Source organism: Catharus ustulatus, chromosome 23 (assembly GCF_009819885.2).
Source record: "Catharus ustulatus isolate bCatUst1 chromosome 23, bCatUst1.pri.v2, whole genome shotgun sequence".
Taxonomy (NCBI): domain Eukaryota; kingdom Metazoa; phylum Chordata; class Aves; order Passeriformes; family Turdidae; genus Catharus; species Catharus ustulatus.
Genome location: NC_046243.1, coordinates 1,885,678 through 1,906,290, shown reverse-complemented (window position 1 = coordinate 1,906,290; position 20,613 = coordinate 1,885,678). Strand labels below are relative to the sequence as shown.

At 46.2% G+C, this 20,613-nt stretch overlaps 2 protein-coding genes across 2 annotated transcripts; both read left to right on the top strand.

Annotated features, from left to right (window-relative positions):
• The first annotated feature begins 331 nt into the window (after positions 1-331).
• On the top strand, positions 332-17,981 carry TOP2A (DNA topoisomerase II alpha). Its single transcript, XM_042779929.1, has 35 exons — positions 332-388; positions 711-854; positions 1,009-1,099; positions 1,507-1,570; positions 2,014-2,159; positions 2,748-2,845; positions 3,145-3,357; positions 3,566-3,739; positions 3,911-4,012; positions 4,448-4,585; positions 4,695-4,833; positions 5,116-5,273; positions 5,672-5,797; positions 6,222-6,332; positions 6,420-6,525; positions 6,891-7,000; positions 7,722-7,814; positions 8,277-8,391; positions 8,703-8,824; positions 9,372-9,520; positions 9,684-9,915; positions 10,035-10,169; positions 10,251-10,451; positions 11,001-11,196; positions 12,391-12,482; positions 12,677-12,814; positions 12,936-13,019; positions 13,122-13,319; positions 14,237-14,342; positions 14,605-14,745; positions 15,187-15,331; positions 15,461-15,528; positions 15,647-15,766; positions 16,732-16,931; positions 17,391-17,981. The coding sequence occupies exons 1-35, from the start codon at positions 356-358 to the stop codon at positions 17,526-17,528; spliced, it is 4,626 nt and encodes a 1,541-aa protein (XP_042635863.1). The 5' UTR covers positions 332-355; the 3' UTR covers positions 17,529-17,981.
• A 1,659-nt stretch (positions 17,982-19,640) lies between these two features.
• On the top strand, positions 19,641-20,360 carry GJD3 (gap junction protein delta 3). The gene has a single exon (XM_033079132.1). The coding sequence runs from the start codon at positions 19,641-19,643 to the stop codon at positions 20,358-20,360; it is 720 nt and encodes a 239-aa protein (XP_032935023.1).
• The last annotated feature ends 253 nt before the right edge of the window (positions 20,361-20,613 follow it).

The window sequence follows — 20,613 nt, the reverse complement described above, 5'->3', positions numbered from 1 at the left end:
CCCAGTACATCCCAGTACATCCCAGTACATCCCACCACCAACGGCAAACGGCAGCCTCGGCGCTCTCCCTCTCGCTCCTCTATTGGTCAATCCTGCTGCCCATCTCGCCGCTCTCCCTCCCGATTGGCCGGTTTGAACGCGCGGTGCGGTCTCTGATTGGTCGGAAGGCGGGAAGAGCGCTAGCCGCGTTCCCGCCCCCGCACTGCGATTGGCGGAGCGCAGGTGGCGGCGAGCGGGGATTGGCTGCGCGTTTCGGCGGGACGAGCGGAGGTTTGAAGGGGTCGTTGGCGCCGCCATCGCCGCCTCAGCCGCTGCCCTTGCCATCGCCGCCTCAGCCGCTGCCCTTGCCATCGCCATGGAGCTCTCGCAGTCCCCGTCGCTTCTCCGGGTACGTCCTGCGACCGCTACCCCCGACCCTGCGGGGTTTCGTGATCCCCCGCCACACCGTCACCTCGGGGTCTCAGTCCCCCCTCAGCCCCCGCAAGTTCTCCCCGGTCCCCCTCAGGGTCTCCCCACTTTGGCTTCCTTCAGTGTCTCTCCGGGCGCCTCTCTCCACCCTTTCCTCATCCCTCCCTCCCCTCCGATTCCCCGCTCCTCTGCTATTCCGGTTCTCTTCGTCCCCCCAGCCCCGATCCTCTCCCACTGCCCGGCCTGTCCCCCTCGTGTTCCCCTTGTTCACCTCCCTCACCGCCGCTGCCTCTCCCCCACAGCCCGCGGACGAGAACATCCGTCTGAACAAGGCCGATGGCCCCAAGAAGCTCACGGTGGAGCACATCTACCAGAAGAAGACGCAGCTGGAGCACATCCTGCTCCGGCCAGACACCTACATCGGTTCCGTGGAGCTCGTCACCCAGGTGGGAGCGGGGCTGAACCCTCGGGGAGCCACAGCAGCTGCTTACAAAGCACAAAACATCTGCTTATCAGTCACAAACCACCTACTTTACAAGCGGATGGCACAGAAGAACGGCTGTACCTGGGCACTTACAAATTCCTTCTCTTTTTTTCCAGCAAATGTGGGTTTATGATGAAGGCGTTGGCCTCAACTGCAGAGATGTGACCTTTGTGCCTGGCTTGTACAAAATCTTTGATGAGATTCTGGGTAAGCTGACAGATCTGCTGAGTCCGTGAGTGATGGGTTATTACTGGGGGTTGAATGGAAGAAACTGGAACTAAACATAAATTATCAAGAATTTATTATCACTACTTAATAGCTAGTCAAACATCCGAAAATAAAATTTTCAAAAATCCAATTACAAACCTGATTTCGTTCTGCCCAAAATTCTCCCTTTTAATGTTAATGGTTGCACTGGAGGAATTCAGAGGTCGTTTCCAACCTTCTTAATTCCATGATAACTTGTTGTACTCCTCTTTGTAATTTGCAAAGTATTTTCATGCTGAGATGATTATTAGTAACACTGTGGTGAGTTTGTGTGTTCATTCTACTGGAATCTAGTTTTCCCTTGATTGAGAATGTAATAAAAATACAATATTCTCTTTCCTTTCTAGTCAATGCTGCAGACAACAAGCAGAGGGATAAAAACATGTCATGCATTAAAGTCACAATTGATGTGTAAGTTTGGTTTCATTGTTGTTCGTTGCCTTCAGCTGCTCTGCAAAGCTGAGGTGGCACTGCAGGGCTCTGCCGTGGGGCTGATCCGAGATAGCCCAAATTTAATTCACCAGTTGTGAAATCCTTTCTCTCTGCTTTGTCCCCTGGTCTCTCACAGCAGGCTGGCTGGGGAAATGGCTGCTCTTTCATTGCTCTGGTTTTCCACTTCCTCTCCCCTTTCATCCTGATTGAGCACAGGCAGAGGGTTTTGTGTGTGGGTCCATTTCAGAGCCAGCATGTGCAGATCTGAGAATTTCTGTGTTGCCTGTCCCCCCTCTGCTGGCAGCTGCTGCACTTGCTGAGCACAGATTTGTTCCTGCTGAAATGGTGCCTTTCCCCAGAGCTTTTCTTCCACAGCTAAGCCATTTGCAGCCTTAAAAACAGACTTTTCTTTCCCTCCCCAGAGAGAATAACACAATCAGTGTGTGGAACAATGGGAAAGGTATCCCAGTTGTTGAACACAAAGTGGAGAAGGTTTATGTGCCTGCTCTGATTTTTGGACAGCTGCTGACATCCAGCAACTACGATGACAATGAGAAGAAAGTCACAGGTGGGGAAGGCTCAGATATGCACCAATATCTCTGAGCAGCTCTAAATGAACTAGAAGGGGTGGGAAGGGGGTCCTTGGTGCAGTGTGAAAACTGAAAGAGGGGAGATGTGGGTGAGATATATGGAAGAAGTTCCTCTCTGTGAGGGTGCCAAGGTCCTGGCAAAGGTTGCCCACAGAGGCTGTGCCTGACCCATCCCTGGAATTGTCCAAGGACACATTGGATGGGGCTTGAAACAACCTGGGATAGTGTGAGGTGTCCCTGCCTATGGCAGAGAGTGGGACTGGATGGGATTTAAGGTCCCTTCCAAATCAAACCATTCTGTGATTCTATGAAAATGACGTTCTGAATCTATCAAATCTCTGTGCTCTGTTTAATCATAACAGTGCAAAAAGGAGAATTGTCTTTGAATCATCTATTAAACTCCAATTAAATCGAAATTTGTAGTTGCATACTGAGCTTGTAGAATATTGTTGTTTATTGACAATTGTCTTTAGATTGGGCTGACATTGACAAACTCCAGTTTTGGATTCTTTTAGATGGCTTTAGACAAAGAAAATAACAAAAGTCTGTGTTCCTTCTAATTCCAGGGGGGAGAAATGGTTATGGAGCCAAACTGTGCAACATATTCAGCACAAAATTTACTGTGGAAACTGGATGTCGTGAATACAAAAAGTTATTCAAGCAGGTAGGAGTGCTTTTCAGGGAGTTTGTATCTGAGGTTTTCAAATGAGACCCTCAGATTTTGTTTCAAAACTCTAGGTATATGTTGCAGTCAGTTCACTGTGATTAGAGTAAATTTGATCCACCAAATATAATTCAAAGGAATAATGAAATTAGCAGACAGCATCAGAATTTAGTTTTTAACCAGAGTTGTTGTTTGATTTAAAGGTATCTGAAACACATAAACCATCTTACTGCTTTTAAAAACTAAGGTAGATATTTGTGTGTGTTTGACTTGCAACTCACCAAGGCTCCTTTCCTCAGACTTGGACAGACAATATGGGGAAGGCTGGAGAAATGAAGCTGAAGTACTTTGATGGAGATGATTTCACCTGTGTCACTTTCCAACCTGATCTGGCCAAATTCAAAATGACTGTTCTGGATAAGGACATCGTAGCACTGATGTCTCGAAGAGCCTATGATATTGCTGGATCCACAAAGGATGTCAAAGTTTTCCTCAATGGACAGAGGCTGCCTGTAAGTGAGCATTGAAAAGAAAGACAAATATCTGCGCTTTTTTTTGTGCCATTTAACCAGTAAAACTCTGTTGAGACCATTCCTGTCATCACACAGAGCAAGGGAAGATGTGCAGGAAGGATTTCTGCACCTGCTTTGCAGGAAAGATGTGAATTAAGTATTTATAGGAGCTGTTATCAACCAGTTGTCTGCTCTGATCTGCGTGCAGGTGAAAGGATTCCGCAGCTATGTGGACCTCTATCTGAAGGATAAGGTCGATGAAACTGGGAATGCACTCAAAGTTATCCATGAGGAAGTCAATTCCCGATGGGAAGTGTGCTTGACTTTGAGTGAAAAAGGCTTCCAGCAAGTCAGCTTTGTTAACAGCATTGCCACCACAAAGGTAACTCCTTAGTGTGTCTAGTGCCATATTCTTCAACTTTAATATTCTTTGTAAGTGTATATAATTAAATACACTTTAGCGTTGCAAAGAATGTGCTTGAAGTTTTTAATAGATGTTTATAGTTCTGTGGGTTTTAGTGGCCTCAGTCTCAGGTCCGTGTCCCATTCTCAGGGTGGCAGACACGTCGATTATGTGGCTGACCAGCTCGTCACCAAACTCATTGATGTTGTGAAAAAGAAGAACAAAAATGGAGTTGGAGTGAAGCCTTTCCAGGTAAAATGTCAGGATTTTCCATGTGGGAAACACAACTTGAACATTACTGCAAATTGTAACTTCAGTTTAATGCATAACTGCCTTAATTAATAACACATTTCCATTATACAGATAATATATATAAGATTGCTAATTATGGAAGTCTCATATTTCATCCAATTCACTTCCCTTTGCTTGAGCATTTTTGCAGTCACTCTAAGTCAGTGTAGATGCACTAAACCTCATTATCTGTTAGATAACACCTATTGAGGTGGAGAGATGCCAATTCCTTGACATCCCAAATCATCTAACACTATTCATGAGTGCTCATTAGCTGTTCAAAATTAACAAAATATCCATGAAAATTCCAAACCCTGCAGTACTGAGTGTTCCCTCACTGGTGATTGACAAGTGAGCTGAGCCTGTACGTGTGATCCTTGTTGTATTTAACTACAGGTGAAGAACCACATGTGGATTTTTGTGAATGCCTTAATTGAAAACCCAACCTTTGACTCTCAGACTAAGGAGAACATGACTCTGCAGGCAAAGAACTTCGGCTCTACCTGTAAACTGAGTGAAAAATTCATTAAAGGTGTAAGTCCTGATGTACACAGACACACAAATGTCTGTAAAAATATGTAACAGAAATTTCTGTCGTTGTTGAAGCTTTTCCCACATCTTTGGATTGGGTTTTGTATTGCAGGCAGTTGGCTGTGGCATTGTCGAAAGTATCCTAAATTGGGTAAAATTTAAAGCTCAGAACCAGCTGAATAAGAAATGTTCAGCTGTGAAACACTCCAAGATTAAGGGTGTTCCTAAACTGGATGATGCCAATGATGCTGGTAAGTGTTTGACATCCTTTGTAACCAATTAATTCAAAAACAGTTAAAACTTGTTTGTTAAACAAAAGATTTGTCTCCTAAGGAAAAGTGAGAAGACAAAACCTGTCATTATAGTTTTACTCCCATTTTGCAGTCCCATTTACTATGATTATCTCCATTTACTGTGTGCAGTGCCAAAAAAAACTGCGTTAAAAGATTATTTCAACTTGTTCAGTCGTGAATGTGCAGCCTTGGATTTCATTTCTTAAGTAGAAAAGTGACTCGATTTTCTTCTTTTTTTAGGCAGCAAGAATTCTCTAGATTGTACACTGATCCTGACTGAGGGAGACTCAGCCAAAACTCTGGCTGTCTCTGGTCTGGGAGTGGTTGGTAGAGACAAATATGGAGTGTTTCCTCTTCGTGGGAAAATCCTCAATGTCAGGGAAGCTTCTCATAAGCAGGTTGGTTGGAAAATGGTTACACTTACGTGTTGGAAGGTGTGGTGTGATTTGTGCAATGGGTCGGTGCAGCTGCACCTGGAGCACTGCAACTCCAAGGAGCAGTGTTTTAAATGCCTGAGTCTTCCCTCACCTTGAGCCTGCCTCACTGGTTAAGTAGGAATATTGATTTAAGTCCTACTCAGTGATTTGCCTGAGGGTATAATGTTCATGTTGTGGATTAGAAAATGTTTGGAATTATCTAGAAGAATTTAACCATTAGAAATTACAAGTTTCTAAACAGCAAAAAATACCAGCAGGACAGAACTCAACCAATGACTCACTTATGAATAACTTTATACCTTATTGAGCTATATTTTGAGTCTGAAAGACAAGTTTTTATTCTGTGTGATCTCTTTCAGATTATGGAAAATGCTGAAATCAACAACATCATCAAGATTGTGGGTTTGCAATATAAAAAGAACTATGAAGATCAAGAATCTTTAAAAAGTCTTCGCTATGGAAAGATTATGATCATGACAGATCAGGTTAGATTTATTAAAATTGAAAGTTGGGAGAGGATAACAATTAGCATTTAAATAAAGAGATAGGAAGAAAATATTTCTCTAACTGCTGCTATTGTTGTACCCAGTTCTCTGTGTTTCTTTTTCCCTTTTTACATTTTTGTGGGTCATAATGACTTTTCAGCCACAAAAAAGTGAACAGACAAACACTGTCTTTCCAGTCTGTTGATTCCAAGTCCTTGACCAGTCCCTGACACCTTTTTTCACCAAGAATCTACCTTTTCTATTTCTCCTAATTTTCAGCAATTAACACATGGCCACCTTTTAGAGGTGAAAGTTAATAGGGTCAGTCAGTTGAATTACAGTGTCATTTACTGTTAAGCCAACAATTGTCATTTCCATCGTTCCATGATAAAATATAGTTTGTTTTTTTTCTTTTATAATTCAGGATCAGGATGGATCACACATCAAAGGTTTGCTGATTAACTTCATCCATCACAATTGGCCATCTCTTCTAAGACACAATTTTTTGGAGGAATTCATTACTCCCATCATAAAGGTGAGGGCTCTTGGGGAGGATGAGGTGAATAAATGGATCCTCAAAAAATGCCTTTCATTTCACTGTTAAAATGTTTGTCCATTGTAGGCTTCTAAAAACAAAGAAGAAATTGCATTCTACAGCATTCCTGAGTTTGAAGAATGGAAAACCAGTACACAGAACTACAACTCATGGAAAATCAAGTACTACAAAGGTTTGTAAAAACTTCATGAGGTGAAACTGATCCAAGTCAGAGCATTGATGATTCGATGCAGAAAAGATTCGGACTGGATGTTCTCCAGGTCTCTTCCCTCTTATGATATTCCAATTAGATTTCAGATATCTACAGGAATTACAGACAGAATCCAAAAGTGCTACATGCCACAGCTCACTTAATTGTAATTCTTAAGACTTTTGTGATACATTTCATTTTGAAGTAACTTAAGTTTTCAGAAAGTCACCTTCAACACTGCATGTTCATTTGATGCATCACAAAAACTGAGCATAGCAAAATATTTTTTTTAATTGGAACTTAATTTAGGCAAAAAGTCATTAGGATTAACTTTCCTCTCCCTGCAGGTTTGGGTACCAGCACATCAAAGGAAGCCAAAGAATACTTTGCAGATATGGCAAGACACCGAATTGGCTTCAAATATTCTGGGCCTGAAGATGATGCTGCGATCACCCTGGTAACTAACACTTGATTTAATTGCTGACTTACTACCTTTGGTATTTCACCTTGTAGAGGGCTCTGTATTTTCTCTTAAAATGCTCTTGGAGGCCTTTGGGCTGGAGACAATCTCTGTGTTACCAAGGCTACAGCTTTAGTTGAACCAGGAGCAGCGAATCTGCCCCTCAACCTCAGGGCAAGAGTACCCTTTTAATGATGGGTTTTAAATATAGCTTGGAACAAACTAATCACTACAAACCAATTGACATTTTCAGACAGTATAGTAAATATTCCTTGAACATTTTTCTGTGTATTCTGCTGCAGCTTTCTCCGAGTTGGATCTCCCCTTCCTCCCCCAATGCAAAAGACTGGATTAAAACTGTCCTTGTTTCTGTGCACTTCACCTTAGCTGCTCTTTGATTCTTAAATATTCTGAGTTGTTAGGCAATGCCAAGAAAATCAAGATTTTCTCCAAAATATTAATTTCCCCTCAAATCTGCTTTAGTCTTCTGTTATTATATTAAAAAATCTATGAATTTAAATTTAACTACTCTGTCTTCTACAGAGTGGTGGAAATTATGCTTTTAATATGTTTAGCTACAGAAACATTTTATTGCATTTTTTTTACTCTTAAATCAGCCTGTTTAGCATGTTGTTCTCCTTTTTCTCAAGTGATCCAATAGTGCACAACCACACAGAATGTTCTGGAATTGAGTTACTTTTCATTTTGTAACATCCAGGCCTTTAGCAAGAAGAAGATAGAAGAGCGAAAGGAGTGGCTGACTAATTTCATGGAGGATAGAAGACAACGGAAGCTGCACGGTCTGCCAGAGGTAAAAGGTTTATGTTTATAAGGAAACTGGTTTCCAGTCTCTGCCTGGGGCTGTTCTCAGCTTCATCTCAGCACGCCAGAGCTGCACACAGCTCAGCTAGTGAGTCAGGTCTGGATTAGAGGACGCTGAAAACGTGTCAGGATTTTGCGGAGCAGCTTCTTTCATCAGTGTAGCCTCATTGTCAATTATCTAACTGTCAATTCGTTTTTAACTCTCATCTTTCAAGTTACTGTATCAATAGGAAAATGATAACTCAAGCAGAGGCAGATGAAGTCTTTATTTTTCCCAAAATGTGAGAAATAATGCATCCTGGGAAGTGTTTCCCTTTGCCATGGAATGAGTGTCAACACTTGAGCTGTATTTAGCTGGTCTTACAAGAAGTTCCCATTTCACCCAATAAACTGATTAGGACCTGTTAAAATTAAGGCAAAATTAAGGCAATCTTCTCTTTGTTTTTCTTAGGAATACTTGTATGGGAAGAACACTGATTACCTGACATACAATGACTTCATCAACAAGGAGTTAGTGCTGTTCTCAAACTCAGATAACGAGAGATCAATCCCATCACTGGTTGATGGTAAGTGATTCCAAAGTCATGGTTCTGCTTGGTGTATCCCCAGACCTGAGGAAACGGGTGTTCAATGCCACATCAGAGCCAGGGAACCTTGCTGAGGTTTCAGGGTCAGTATCCTGAAATCTGTTTTCTGCTGTCCAAGGTTTTTTCATCTTTGGATGAAATGTCCATTTTGTAGAATATTATTGCCAGTGCCTTACTCAGCTGGTACAGAATCTTTAGGTATATAAGTAGTTCTCATATCTCTAGACAGCAGAAGCCAAGTGCATCACATCACATGATTTAACCATGAGGTCTTTTCTTTTTTCATGCAGGTTTGAAGCCAGGTCAGAGAAAAGTTTTGTTCACCTGTTTCAAACGGAATGATAAGCGGGAGGTGAAGGTTGCTCAGCTGGCTGGTTCTGTTGCTGAGATGTCCTCATACCATCATGGTGAGGTAAGAACCTGCCTGGGTGTGCAAAACACATTAAAGGAAAGGCAAAAAGCCCTTCTGTTGGTTAGGATGCCTCTAAAGCAGAATTAGATGTTTGAGTGTGTACAGCAAAGGGAAGTGGCTGATCAATTGTTTCCACAATTAATTCCTCAGTATCAATTTAATCTGACATTTGTCACTCTGTCCTGTCTGGACTTCATGGGAGCACAGTTCATTCAAAAAGTGGAACATGAAAACCCTACTTAATTTGTGATGGACTTAGGCAGATGTTAATAACCTTTCTGCCTGGGTCAGGACAAGTTAAGCACTACCACAGGGTTCTCTGTGGAGACTGACAGAATCTTTCACTGGAGGTTTCAGAGCAGGTAGACAGCAATAGATAGAGAAATGGTCAGTAAAACATTTCAGATGGTCTTGGGATGCATTTTCATTGAGTTTCCTTCTGTATTTAATCCTCTGTATCAATTAAGTTCTTGATGTGAATATTGCCTTACTTTGTCCATCCCCTGAACCATTCTGCACGTTCAACTTTGCATCTCCTTCATTGCAGGCTGCACTGATGATGACCATCATTAACTTGGCTCAGAACTTTGTGGGCAGCAACAACCTCAACTTGCTCCAGCCCATTGGTCAGTTTGGCACAAGGCTGCACGGAGGGAAAGACTCTGCCAGCCCTCGATACATCTTCACCATGCTCAGGTCAGCATTCCAGAGTTCCTACTGTCTTAAAGGACTCCATTTTACAGCAATTAGACTGAAAAACCAATTTGGGTGGGGTAGTAAAAATTAGGGAGGTTTCTTTTTGCATGGTAGTCATGTTCTGTAACAAGAATTTGGACTTAAATTCCCATCTCTGTTCCAGTCCCCTGGCACGCTTGGTGTTCCCACCAATGGATGACAACGTCCTGAGGTTCCTCTATGATGACAACCAGCGTGTGGAGCCAGAGTGGTACATGCCCATCATTCCAATGGTGCTGGTCAATGGGGCTGAAGGGATTGGTACTGGCTGGGCCTGTAAGATCCCCAACTTTGATATCAGGGAAGTTGTGAACAATATCCGTCGGCTGATGGATGGAGAAGAGCCACTGCCAATGGTAAATAATATAATTTGAAAACTAATGTTAGTTTATTGAGCTCATATTGAGCATTTTATGGGCAGGCTTTAAAAAAGAGGCATCCACACAAAGCTGAATGCAGTGTTTTTTCTCCTCAGCTTCCCAGTTACAAGAATTTCAAAGGCACCATAGATGAGCTGGGACCTAATCAATACGTGATAAGTGGTGAAGTGTCGATCCTCGATTCTACAACCATCGAGATCACTGAGCTGCCTGTCAGAACATGGACACAGGTAATAAACAGGGAATCTGCTCTTTAAAGCAAAAGGCAAGTGAGTAGTGGGTTTTGGGTCTGACTTTGTTTCTTTCCTCAGACATATAAAGAGCAGGTTCTGGAGCCGATGTTGAATGGGACTGAGAAGACCCCCCCTCTAATCACAGACTACAAAGAATATCACACAGACACCACCGTGAGGTTCGTGGTGAAGATGACTGAAGATAAACTGGCAGAGGCCGAAGCTGTGGGGCTGCATAAGGTCTTCAAACTCCAAACAACTTTAACATGCAACTCCATGGTACGTGACAGATTTTGCTGAAGGAATTTCTTGGTTTAACTCAGACTCTGTGGACAGCTGCAGTCGTTGCGTGAAACAAAAATCCTCTTTGGCAGTAACCTATTCACTTCGATTTTTCTGCTGTTACTGGTTTTAAATCAGCTTTCAAAGGTCAAGAGCCTGGCTTAGGAGTGGGCTCAGAGTGGATGGTTTGCCTGAAGGAGGCAAAATGATCTGAAATCACAGTTTGCAGAGCTCTTTGAGCCAGCAGCAGGGGCACTGAACGTCTGGTTCCTGACAATGTGTGAAGCTTTGATGCGAGATGTTTGTCCTGCATGGAGCTCTAAGTAACCTTAACTCTTACTGTGCATATTCAAGAACACTGAAATTCTAAAATTGTCTCTGCTACTGTGCTCACAAACTGAAGAAGTTTCTAGAACAACACTGAGATTTGATAATTTGTTGGTTAATAATTCAGTGGTGCCATCACACCTGTGTTACTGGTAACTTTCAGTGGGTTTGGAATCAGTTTTATCATCATAACACCCATGTTCTTTCATTTTCCTCCAGGTTCTTTTTGACCATGTTGGCTTTCTCAAGAAGTACGACTCTCCCCAGGATATTCTTAAGGAGTTCTTTGAGCTCCGGCTCCGATATTACAATTTGAGGAAGGAATGGCTTATTGGGATGTTGGGTGCTGAGTCTGCAAAGCTGAGCAACCAGGCTCGCTTCATCCTGGAGAAAATAGATGGCAAAATTGTGATTGGTACGTTGTTCTGGGATTGTAACTGGTAGAACTGGGTGATCTCTTGAGTTCTGTCAGCACCCCCTCAGCCCCAGGCTGGCTTTTACAAACCACACCAGGGCTTATCTCTGTTCCAGTGACATCTAAGAGGAAAATGCTTCACAGAGTATCCTTGGTCTGTGTATTATACACATAATAATGACAATGGGACACTTAGGCAGCTTTCCTGCTCTGTGTGTGAGAATTTTTGAGAGAATATTTTTAATAGTTTAGCAATAATTCCCATTTATTTCTGATTTGGTAGGAGTAACAATTATTTGTGGGTTTAGAAAGGGGCAGTGTTTGCTGTTATCTTTGTGAACCTCTGCAAAAATACTCCACATTCTCAGTGGACTGGCGGTTCAAACTTAGATGATACTCAAGCAGCAGCATCTGAGAATCATGAGCTAGAAAAAGAAGCAGATCTTTGTTCCCAACGTACCCATTTTTCAATCAACATTTTCCCCTCGGTGTAAAAGCCGGGCTGTGTTCCGCTGCCTTCACGGAGGATGCGGCCAGACGTGTCATAAGATGCTTTGTGGTTTGTGTCTGAAGGCAGCCCAGTAATCCCAGCAGCCCAAGTCTGTCTGACTGAACTCAGGAAGAGAAATAATTCCCCTGAAATGCATTTTCTTGGGTTTTTGTAATAAGTAGTTCCAAGGCTGCCAGAGCTGGTTTCATTTGTATTTGTGTCTCATGGTTGAGGGCTTCTGGTACCTTGAAAAGGAGCAAATTCCAGCTGAACCATTTCCAGTGGTTGAGCACTTAGAGCATAAATTTCCTGAGTGATGTCTAATGAGGTGCAAGCTATACCAAGCTATCAAGGGTTTCCTTCTCCCACCTGCCTGTCATGATGAAACTGTTTTATACCATCATACCTTTTTTTCCCAAGTTCAAAAACTTCTTAAAGCAGGGGAAATGCATGTATGGAAACAAAGCAAAATATTAACATTGGTTTGACAGGTACAGGAGCAATGCTCCCTGACAAATCACCTAAATAGGGCTTTTTAAGGTGTTGTTCAAGCTCTTCCACATGTCCCAGCTGTGATGTGGAAAGGCTGATTTGGAGCTCTGCAGGATGCTGAGCAGCTGCAACCACAGGATCCAAACTGAAAAGCTCATCTGTCGCTCCTAGTAGTGAGCACTGAGTGACAATCCTGAAATGTCTGTTTGCAGAAAACAAACCCAAGAAAGAGCTGATTCAAGTTCTTATCCAGAGAGGGTATGAGTCTGATCCGGTGAAGGCTTGGAAGGAGGCTCAAAACAAGGTAATGCCTCAGTCATCCTCTGAATATGCCCAAACTGGCCCTGAGCTCTGAGGCTTCATAATCCTTAGAGAGGCACAAGTTGCTTTTCAATTAGCAGGACTCAAGAGCTTCTGTGTTTGATCAGTAGCCCTACCCTTGTGTGTCAGGGTTTTTGTTGACTGTGTTTGTTTCAAATCCACATGTAGGATGAAGAGGAGGAGGGGGAGGAAGAAGAGAATGATAAAGAACCAGCTGCAGCCTCTGGCCCAGACTTCAACTACCTGCTGAACATGCCCCTGTGGTATCTGACCAAGGAGAAGAAAGATGAGCTCTGCAAGCAGAGGGATAACAAAGTATGTGCCTTCCTTTCCTTGTACAAGCATTATATTTTTATATATTATGTATTGTATAGTTTATTTTTGGCTGGTGGATTGAACTGTGTTACTAATGATTATGATCTGTGATTGCCTTTAGGAAAAGGAACTGGAAGACCTTAAGCGCAAGAGTGCCTCTGACCTGTGGAAGGAAGACCTTGCTGCCTTCATTGAAGAACTTGATGTATGTCCATGCTCAATGCAGACAATCAACTCCCTCACCTGATCCACCAACCCTTTACTGACTTCTGTATTTTCTGGTGTTATTTTATGCTCCCCTCTGCAGGTAGTGGAGGCTAAGCAAGCCCAGGATGAGAGTGCAGGGATTGTTGGCAAACCTTTGAAGGGGAAAGGAGGAAAAGCAAAGGTGAAGAAAGCCCAGCTGCCAGAAGTAATGCCATCCCCTCATGGCATCAGGGTTGTTCCTCGGATCACTGCTGAGATGAAGGCAGAGGCAGAGAAGAAAACTAAAAAGAAAGTCAAGGTAAAAAGGAACATTCCAAATGCTCAGTCTTCCTTTACATCCTCTTCAATACAATCCTAAAGAAATGTGAGCCCTTGTTAGCTGGACTTGTCCTGTTGAAGCAGTTGTTCAGGGAGAGGGACAGGATCTCAGGATTTGGGAAATGCTGGGAACAGGGGTGTCTCAGTCTGAAGGAGAACAGACTCACATACCAGGAGATGGCTTAGAGGGAAATTTTTGGCACACTGCAGAGCCAGGGATGGGCTGGTAGCTCAGAAAAGGGGGTGGATGCAAGTAAGGTTGTTCCAGGTGTCTTGGGAATTTGATAAACCTTCTAGCAGGCAGGAAGCACAGCCAGTACATTCCCTTCTCCAGAGCAGCCTTTGCATTCCTAGCAGTGCTTTCACCCACTTAATGCCATCATTGTTCTCCGTATCAAGGAGATAAAAAAGATTGAACTCTTTTTATAGGACTAGTTGAAATTGTGCCATTCAGCCATTTCCAACAGAGAGATATAACCCATCCCCTCACCTGTTTGGCCCTGGAAGCCACACAGGTCACTCTTTTCCTCCACATGATTCCACTCAACAGTTTTTCCAAATAACTCCCATTTTTGTTTTTATCCCACCCTGTTCAGTCCTGCATCCCCATCCCCCCTAGAGCCAGCACACAGCAGCAGGACCAGAGAGCTCAGGAGTGGGGCCAGAGTTCCTGTTTTTGTTCATGTTGGATTTTGCCTTTTAAGTCACCTGATTTGGGGGCAGATCCTGTCCAATTTACAGATCCTGTCTGTAATCAGTTCTACCCAGTTTATGTCACAGACTCAGTTTCTTGAACTACTGACTTTTACATGGCTAAAATAAGCAGCTCCTTCCTCCATTACCCCGTGTGCCTCTTCTCTGTGTGACTCACTGTTTGGTATCTGCTTGCATCTGCAGAGTGAAAAAACTGAATTTGATGAGAATCAGGATGAAAACACATCTGGAGAGAAGGAATCTGCAGGCCTGAAGAAGAGATTAGCGCTGAAGGTGAAGGCTGAACAAGGTAAATACTTTGATGTTATTCCCTCCAAGGAAAAGAGGGAAAGGGTTGTCAGTTTGGTTATCTGACCTTTCCCTGAAGGTGGTGAGCAACACCTAGCATCAGTAGTTTTGGAAAAACTAGGTGAGAAAGTGATCCTGGATAACAGTCTTTGTTTAAGCCAGAATCTTCTGAATTCAGTGTCTTTCTTATCTGAGCTTGAACTGCTGAGCCTGAACTACCCATGGAAGTTTGCTGGTTCATCCTGCCTCCCAATATTTTTCAGGAACTAAGAGACAGGCCACTCTGCCTTTCAAGCCATTGAAGAAAACCAAGAAACGAAACCCTTGGTCTGACTCAGGCTCTGATTCAGAGTCTGATTTTGAGAGTCTTCCCCAAAGAGAGCGAGTGGTTCGCCAGGCAGCAGGTGAGTGAGGACATGGATGCAGGAGAGGGATGGTCCTCCTTGTGGAGGAGATGGTACAGAATATTTAGGGACCTCTCAGCTCAGACCACATTTAGAAATCATCTTCAAAAGGCTTCTTTATTTTACTGTCTAAAGCTATTAAATAATTCTACCATTTGTGCACATTTTCAAGGAAAAGCAGAAATGGGCAACTAGAGAAATATGGCTATTTGGTTTAATTACACAACTGTCTTGGCAAATTAAATGTGTTGTGGGTGAGGTTGGAAGGCTCCAAATAACAGAACACACTTGTCATTTGGAGTCTTCTCCCTGGCAATCTCAGCATCTGCTTGTTTTTATTCAGATCTTTATTTTTTAATAACTGTAGCTAAAATATTGAAAAAGAAATGGAGCTGCATATTGCCAAATGTGTAAAATAACACATCTGTGTCCTTCCATTAGCCAAAATCAAGCCCATGGTCGTTTTGGACTCAAATCCCTCCAGCTCAGATGAGGAGTCTGAATTCCAGGGTGACAGTGAAAGCAACTCTGAATCGGATACAAACTCTAAGAAAAAGGCCCCTCCCAAGCCCAAACCTGCTCCCAAGTGAGTATTTTTCCATAATCACTGGAAATTAGTTGTGCTTAATGCTACACAGAAATTAAAAGTGATTTTTTAATGCCCCTTTTAAGTGCATCATAAACTGAATTAAAAACTTAAGGGTTTGTTTTCCAGGCAAACCACTGAAAAAGCAGCAAAAGCTCCCAAGCAAAAGGCAGTGCCAAGTGCTGTCCCTGGTGAGTGTGAGCCCTCTAAACTGTGTGGATTGCTCTGTAATCCCTCAGCAGTGCACAGGGAAGAGCAGAGGGGATAACCTGGCTGTTCCAGGCTGATTTTTCTGCTTTTCTTATCCCATTCCAGTCCAAGATGTCCCTGAGGACGAGGTGAGCCAAGCTCCTGCAGCTCCACCCGACCCCGTGCCGAGCACCAAGGCCGTGCCCAAAAAACCTGCTGCAGCCAAGAAGGCTGGAGCCACCAAGGGTAAGGACAGCTCAGCAACATCAGCTCTAGAGAACAATTATAATTCCTGTGGGAAACAGGCAGAGTGATTTCGCTTGGCGCTCCAGCGCCTGGGCAACTGGAGTTTGCATTTCAGCAAAGATCTGAGGTTTGTGGCAGAGGTTCTCTGGTTGTCATGTTTGAGGTCTGCTTCCAAACATATCATGTTCTAGTTCATGTTGGACATGCTTAGAGGGAGGGAATTTTAGTTTGGGAACAGGAAAAGTGAATGCTTCCTACAGTGCTATGTAATACTTGGCAGGGATAATCTGAGTGGAATTTGTGTCTTGCAGTCAATGTCCTACTTCGTGTCTTTTTGGCCAGGCAAGCTTTTGGGGGTAGTTTGATCTATTCCATGCTGGATCCATCTCATCCATCTCCAGAATTTGATTTGGGTTTTTTAAACTCAGCTGCCACACTTTGACACTGTTTTGTGTATCCCAAATGGAATCAACTTGGTGTTGATCCCAGCAGGAAAACAGTGTTACTTCCACTCCTAAATTGAGAAAGCATGTTATCACTCAGAAATGGCCTGAAATGAGCTGAACTGGAAGCTGTGCTTTAAGATGCTCTTTGAAAAAGTGAAAATATAGGTAAGAAGGAATGAGTGAGTGTTTGGGAAATTCCTTCCTCCCTGTGCAGGATTTTGAAGGACTGAGATGGGTTACGGAGCCTTGAGAGATCAGGACTTTTCAATCTGAAATAGTCTGTAAATTGCTTTGGGGATGATTTAATTTGATCCTCTAAATGTAGCGGAACTGAGCAGATAAACAACCTCATTCCTCACCATCTGTAGAAGAGGGATCTTTCTAGAAAACCCAGCTTCAAACGGAGACGACCTGCGCGCTGACCCCGCGGCAGCGCAGAGCTGTTTCTGTTGGAAGTAATTCCCAAACTGGGAATGAGAGAGGAGCGAAACAGGGGTTTAACAGTGTGTTCTGTTCCAGACAACCAGCCCTCCATCATGGACATCCTGGCCAAGAAAAAGGCTGCACCCAAAGCCAAACCAGCGGCGAAGGAGGGACCCCTGCACGCTGAGGGTGACAATGCCAAGGGGAGGAAGGTTGTGAAGAGGCAGCCAAGCTGTTTGGATTCGGATTCTGATTCGGATTTTGGCTCCAAGCCTGCCAAATCTGTTGCATCAAAGGTTTGTGTAATGCCATCAGTGCAGAGGGAACCGTGGAGCGTGGGGTGGGTTCTTCCAGCAGGAAAAGCTGGTGGAGGTCAAACCTCTACCTGGGTGTGGGGAGTGGGGTCATAGAATCGTGGAATATTCTGAGCTGGAATGGGATCACAGAGTCCAACTGCCAGCCCTGCACAGGACACCCCAGTAATCCCACCCTGTGCCTGAGAGCATTGTCCAAATGCTCCTGGAGCTGTGTCAGCCTTGGGGCTGTGACCATTCCCTGCTGGGAACCACTCCCAGATGGGAGCCTGGTCAGTGCCCAACCACCCTCTGGGATCTCCCTGATAAGGATCATCCACCCCAGATCCTTGGGCTGCTCGCACCACCTCAACCCCCTCCATCCCCATGGCACAGTGGGTGTGTGTGGTGCTCATTGTGTTCCCTGTGGATGCTCAGATTCCTTTCTTGCTTTCCCTGCAGAAATCCAAGCTACAGGACGCCACCTTCACCGTTGAGTCCGGTGACGAAGGCCCTGCAGTTCAGCCCCGTGCCAGGCCTGGCCGCGTCAAAAAACCTGTCCAGTACCTGGAGGAGTCCTCTGAGGATGATATATTTTGAGTTTTTAGGAAAATTTTAAATTCCACAACGAGCCTTCAGCAGCACTCCAGAGCTCCCACCAAAGACCACCTTGATTAGGAAATCTCCACCGAATGTGAGCCGCTCCAAAAGTGTTTGTTATAGGTGAACACAGTTTTTTCTTAGTTTTAAATAAGTTAGATTTGTTTAAACAGGAACATCCCCTTTTTGGTGAACACTGGAGCCACGTGCCCAGCAAGTGCTGCCACACTTCCCTCTTCCCCATTATTTGACACTTTGTGGTCATTTTAGTGTTAAAGTTGACTTTTGAACATGCCAAACCCTTTAAAATTTATACATCCCTCTTGAAATACAGTACTGAAATGCATTAGTTTTCAATTCCACCCCCCAACACAGGTGAACTGGAGTCATTCTTCCAGAACTATTCCTCCATTATGTAAATATTTTCTGTGTTTTTTCTTGTTGTGTCCTGAGTTTGTTTGTTTAAGTCTTTTGTCTAATAAAAAATGTTTTTTCTTATTTCACTGAATTTGTGTGTTTTTAGGGAAATAACAACTGTCAGAGCAGAGGGCTTGGCACAAGCTCTGGGCAGTGCTGGGCTGCTTGGCCACTTCCCCACTGCCTGTGGCCACTGTGGCTCCACAGCTGAATTCTTGTGAACACCCCTGTGGTCCCCAGCATGGGGGGAGCTGCTTGCCCAGAGCAGCTGTGGTTGCCCCATCCCTGGAGGTGTCTAAGGCCAGGTTGGAGCAACCTGGTCTAGTGGAAGGTGTCCCTGCCCATGGAAGGGGATGGGACTGGTGGATGAGCTCTAACCTCCCTTCCCATCAAACCATTCCATGATTCCATGAAAGCCCAGGGCCCCCCGTGCTATCGGTGCTTTGCTGGAACCCAGTCAAGTGTGGAAAGCGCTGTCAGATTTTCCACTGGCTCTGGAGAGCGTCTCCAGCGCGTCCCCTCCGAGGGCTGGGCTATTTACAGCTCCTCTTGCTTCAAACACAACCCAGGACAGAGCCACGGGTGGGTTGTGGGGCTGCTCAGAGCTCTGCCATCACCCTGAGGTGGGTGTAGAGCTCGGGGAACACAGAGTGGGACACAGAGTCCATACCAGGAGTTTCCCATCCCAAAACCTTGTGTGGGGTGCTGGGGGTGTTGTTGGATGGGAGCTGGGCTCTGGATCAGGCACTGTGATCCAGCCCTGATTGTTGTACATCCCTGAGGGTGATCTGAGGGTGATCTGTCCATTGCTGGAAAGGGGATTTGAGGGACCACCAAATGCTGTCAGCACAGGCTGGCAGGAGCCCTGGCCATGCCACACAGGATTTTGTAGGGATTAATCCACATGTGTCAGAGCTGGGGACAACCTGGGAAGATCCATGGGACCCCCAACAGCCCTGGCACAACTTTCTGTGGCAGAGAAGGCTGGTGCAAGCCGTGAGCATCTGCCAGGCACTGCAGGGCTGGAGCTGTGGCAGCAGGGCTGGGTGGACCCAGGTTCTGATGGGTCAGGGGGGTGATGCCAGCATGGAGGGAGCTTCTGGGGACTGAGTGCTGTGGCCTGGAGACCCTGAGGCTGTGTGGGTTTGGGAAGGACAAAGTTTGGGAGCATTTCTGCACTGGGAGGGACACCACTCCTCTCTCAACCTGTGCCCTGGGCAGGGCAGCTTTTGTCCTTGAGTTCTACCAGCAGTACTGAGCCCTTCCCTCCCTCCAGGCGCCCCTGCGCCTGTCCCTTTAAAAGGACTCCAGGCGTGGCTGTGGGACCATTATCCCATCCCAGCTGGACAAAGAGACTGGACAGTCCGGGACAGCCCTGGACAGCCGAGGCCAGCAGCGCTGGCACACCGCGGACCGCAGCCTCCGCAGGTACGGGGCTGGTGTGGGGGGCCACAGCTCGGCCAGGCCGAGGGGGACAAGGGATGGGGAATCTGCTGGTGCTACTCCTGTTGGTGTCCTTGGACCCATCCCTGGAGGAGCGAGCCCTGAGCACAGCGGGTACCTGGGGACACTCCTGAGAGGGCTGGGCTGGCAGTGCCTGGGAATGTTTGGGAATGGAGGGAGGATGGAGAGCTGGAGGGGCCGGGTCCGACCCTGCGTCCCCCCCAGCGCTGACCCCGCTCCCGCAGCGCGGCCATGGGCGAGTGGGGCTTCCTGAGCTCGCTGCTGGACGCCGTGCAGGAGCACTCGCCCATGGTGGGCCGCTTCTGGCTGGTGGTGATGCTCCTCTTCCGCATCCTCGTCCTGGCCACCGTGGGCAGCGACGTCTTCGAGGACGAGCAGGAGGAGTTCGTGTGTAACACCCAACAGCCGGGCTGCAAACCCGTGTGCTACGACGCCGCCTTCCCCATCTCCCACTATCGCTTCCTCGTCTTCCACGTCGTTGTGCTCTCGGCGCCCGCCGCCCTCTTCGTCATCTTCGCCGTGCACCAGGCGGCCAAGCCGGGGCGCGGGGGGGCTCCCGGTCAGCGAGCCCGCCGCCTCCAGCCCTTCTACGTGGGCAGCGTGGTGGCCCGGATCGCTGCCGAGCTGGGCTTCCTGCTGGGCCAGGCGCTGCTCTACGGCTTCAGGGTGCAGCCGCTCTTCGTGTGCCGCCGCCGGCCCTGCCCGCACCGCGTCGACTGCTTCGTCTCCCGCCCCACCGAGAAAACCGTCTTCATCCACTTCTACTTCGTGGTGGGGTTAGTGTCGGCGCTGCTCAGCCTGGCCGAGCTCGCCCACCTCCTGCGCAAGGGGCCCCCGGCCCGGCCCGGCTGCTGCCACCGGCCCCAGGAGCGGGGTCCGGCCCCGGGGCAGCCGGCGGGGGCTGCGGAGGGACCCCGGGGTCCCCACCCGCGGGGCGACCTCACCGTGTGACCGCTGCCACTGCTGGGATGAGCTGTGGTCTCAGCCCGGCGGCCACTGCGGATCTCCCTGCCCCAAGAGGGGTCTTGGCCCTCGGGAACCCGGGTCGGACCGGGCTGGGCTGGGCTGTGCCCCGCTGCCCCCGGTTCCTGTTGTGGCCGGCGGATGGGCCTCACCCGGCAGCTGCTGGAAAAAAAATACGGACAAAAAGAAAACAAACAGGTCCCATCCCTGCGTGGTGGCAGGAACACCCCTGAGTGCCCCC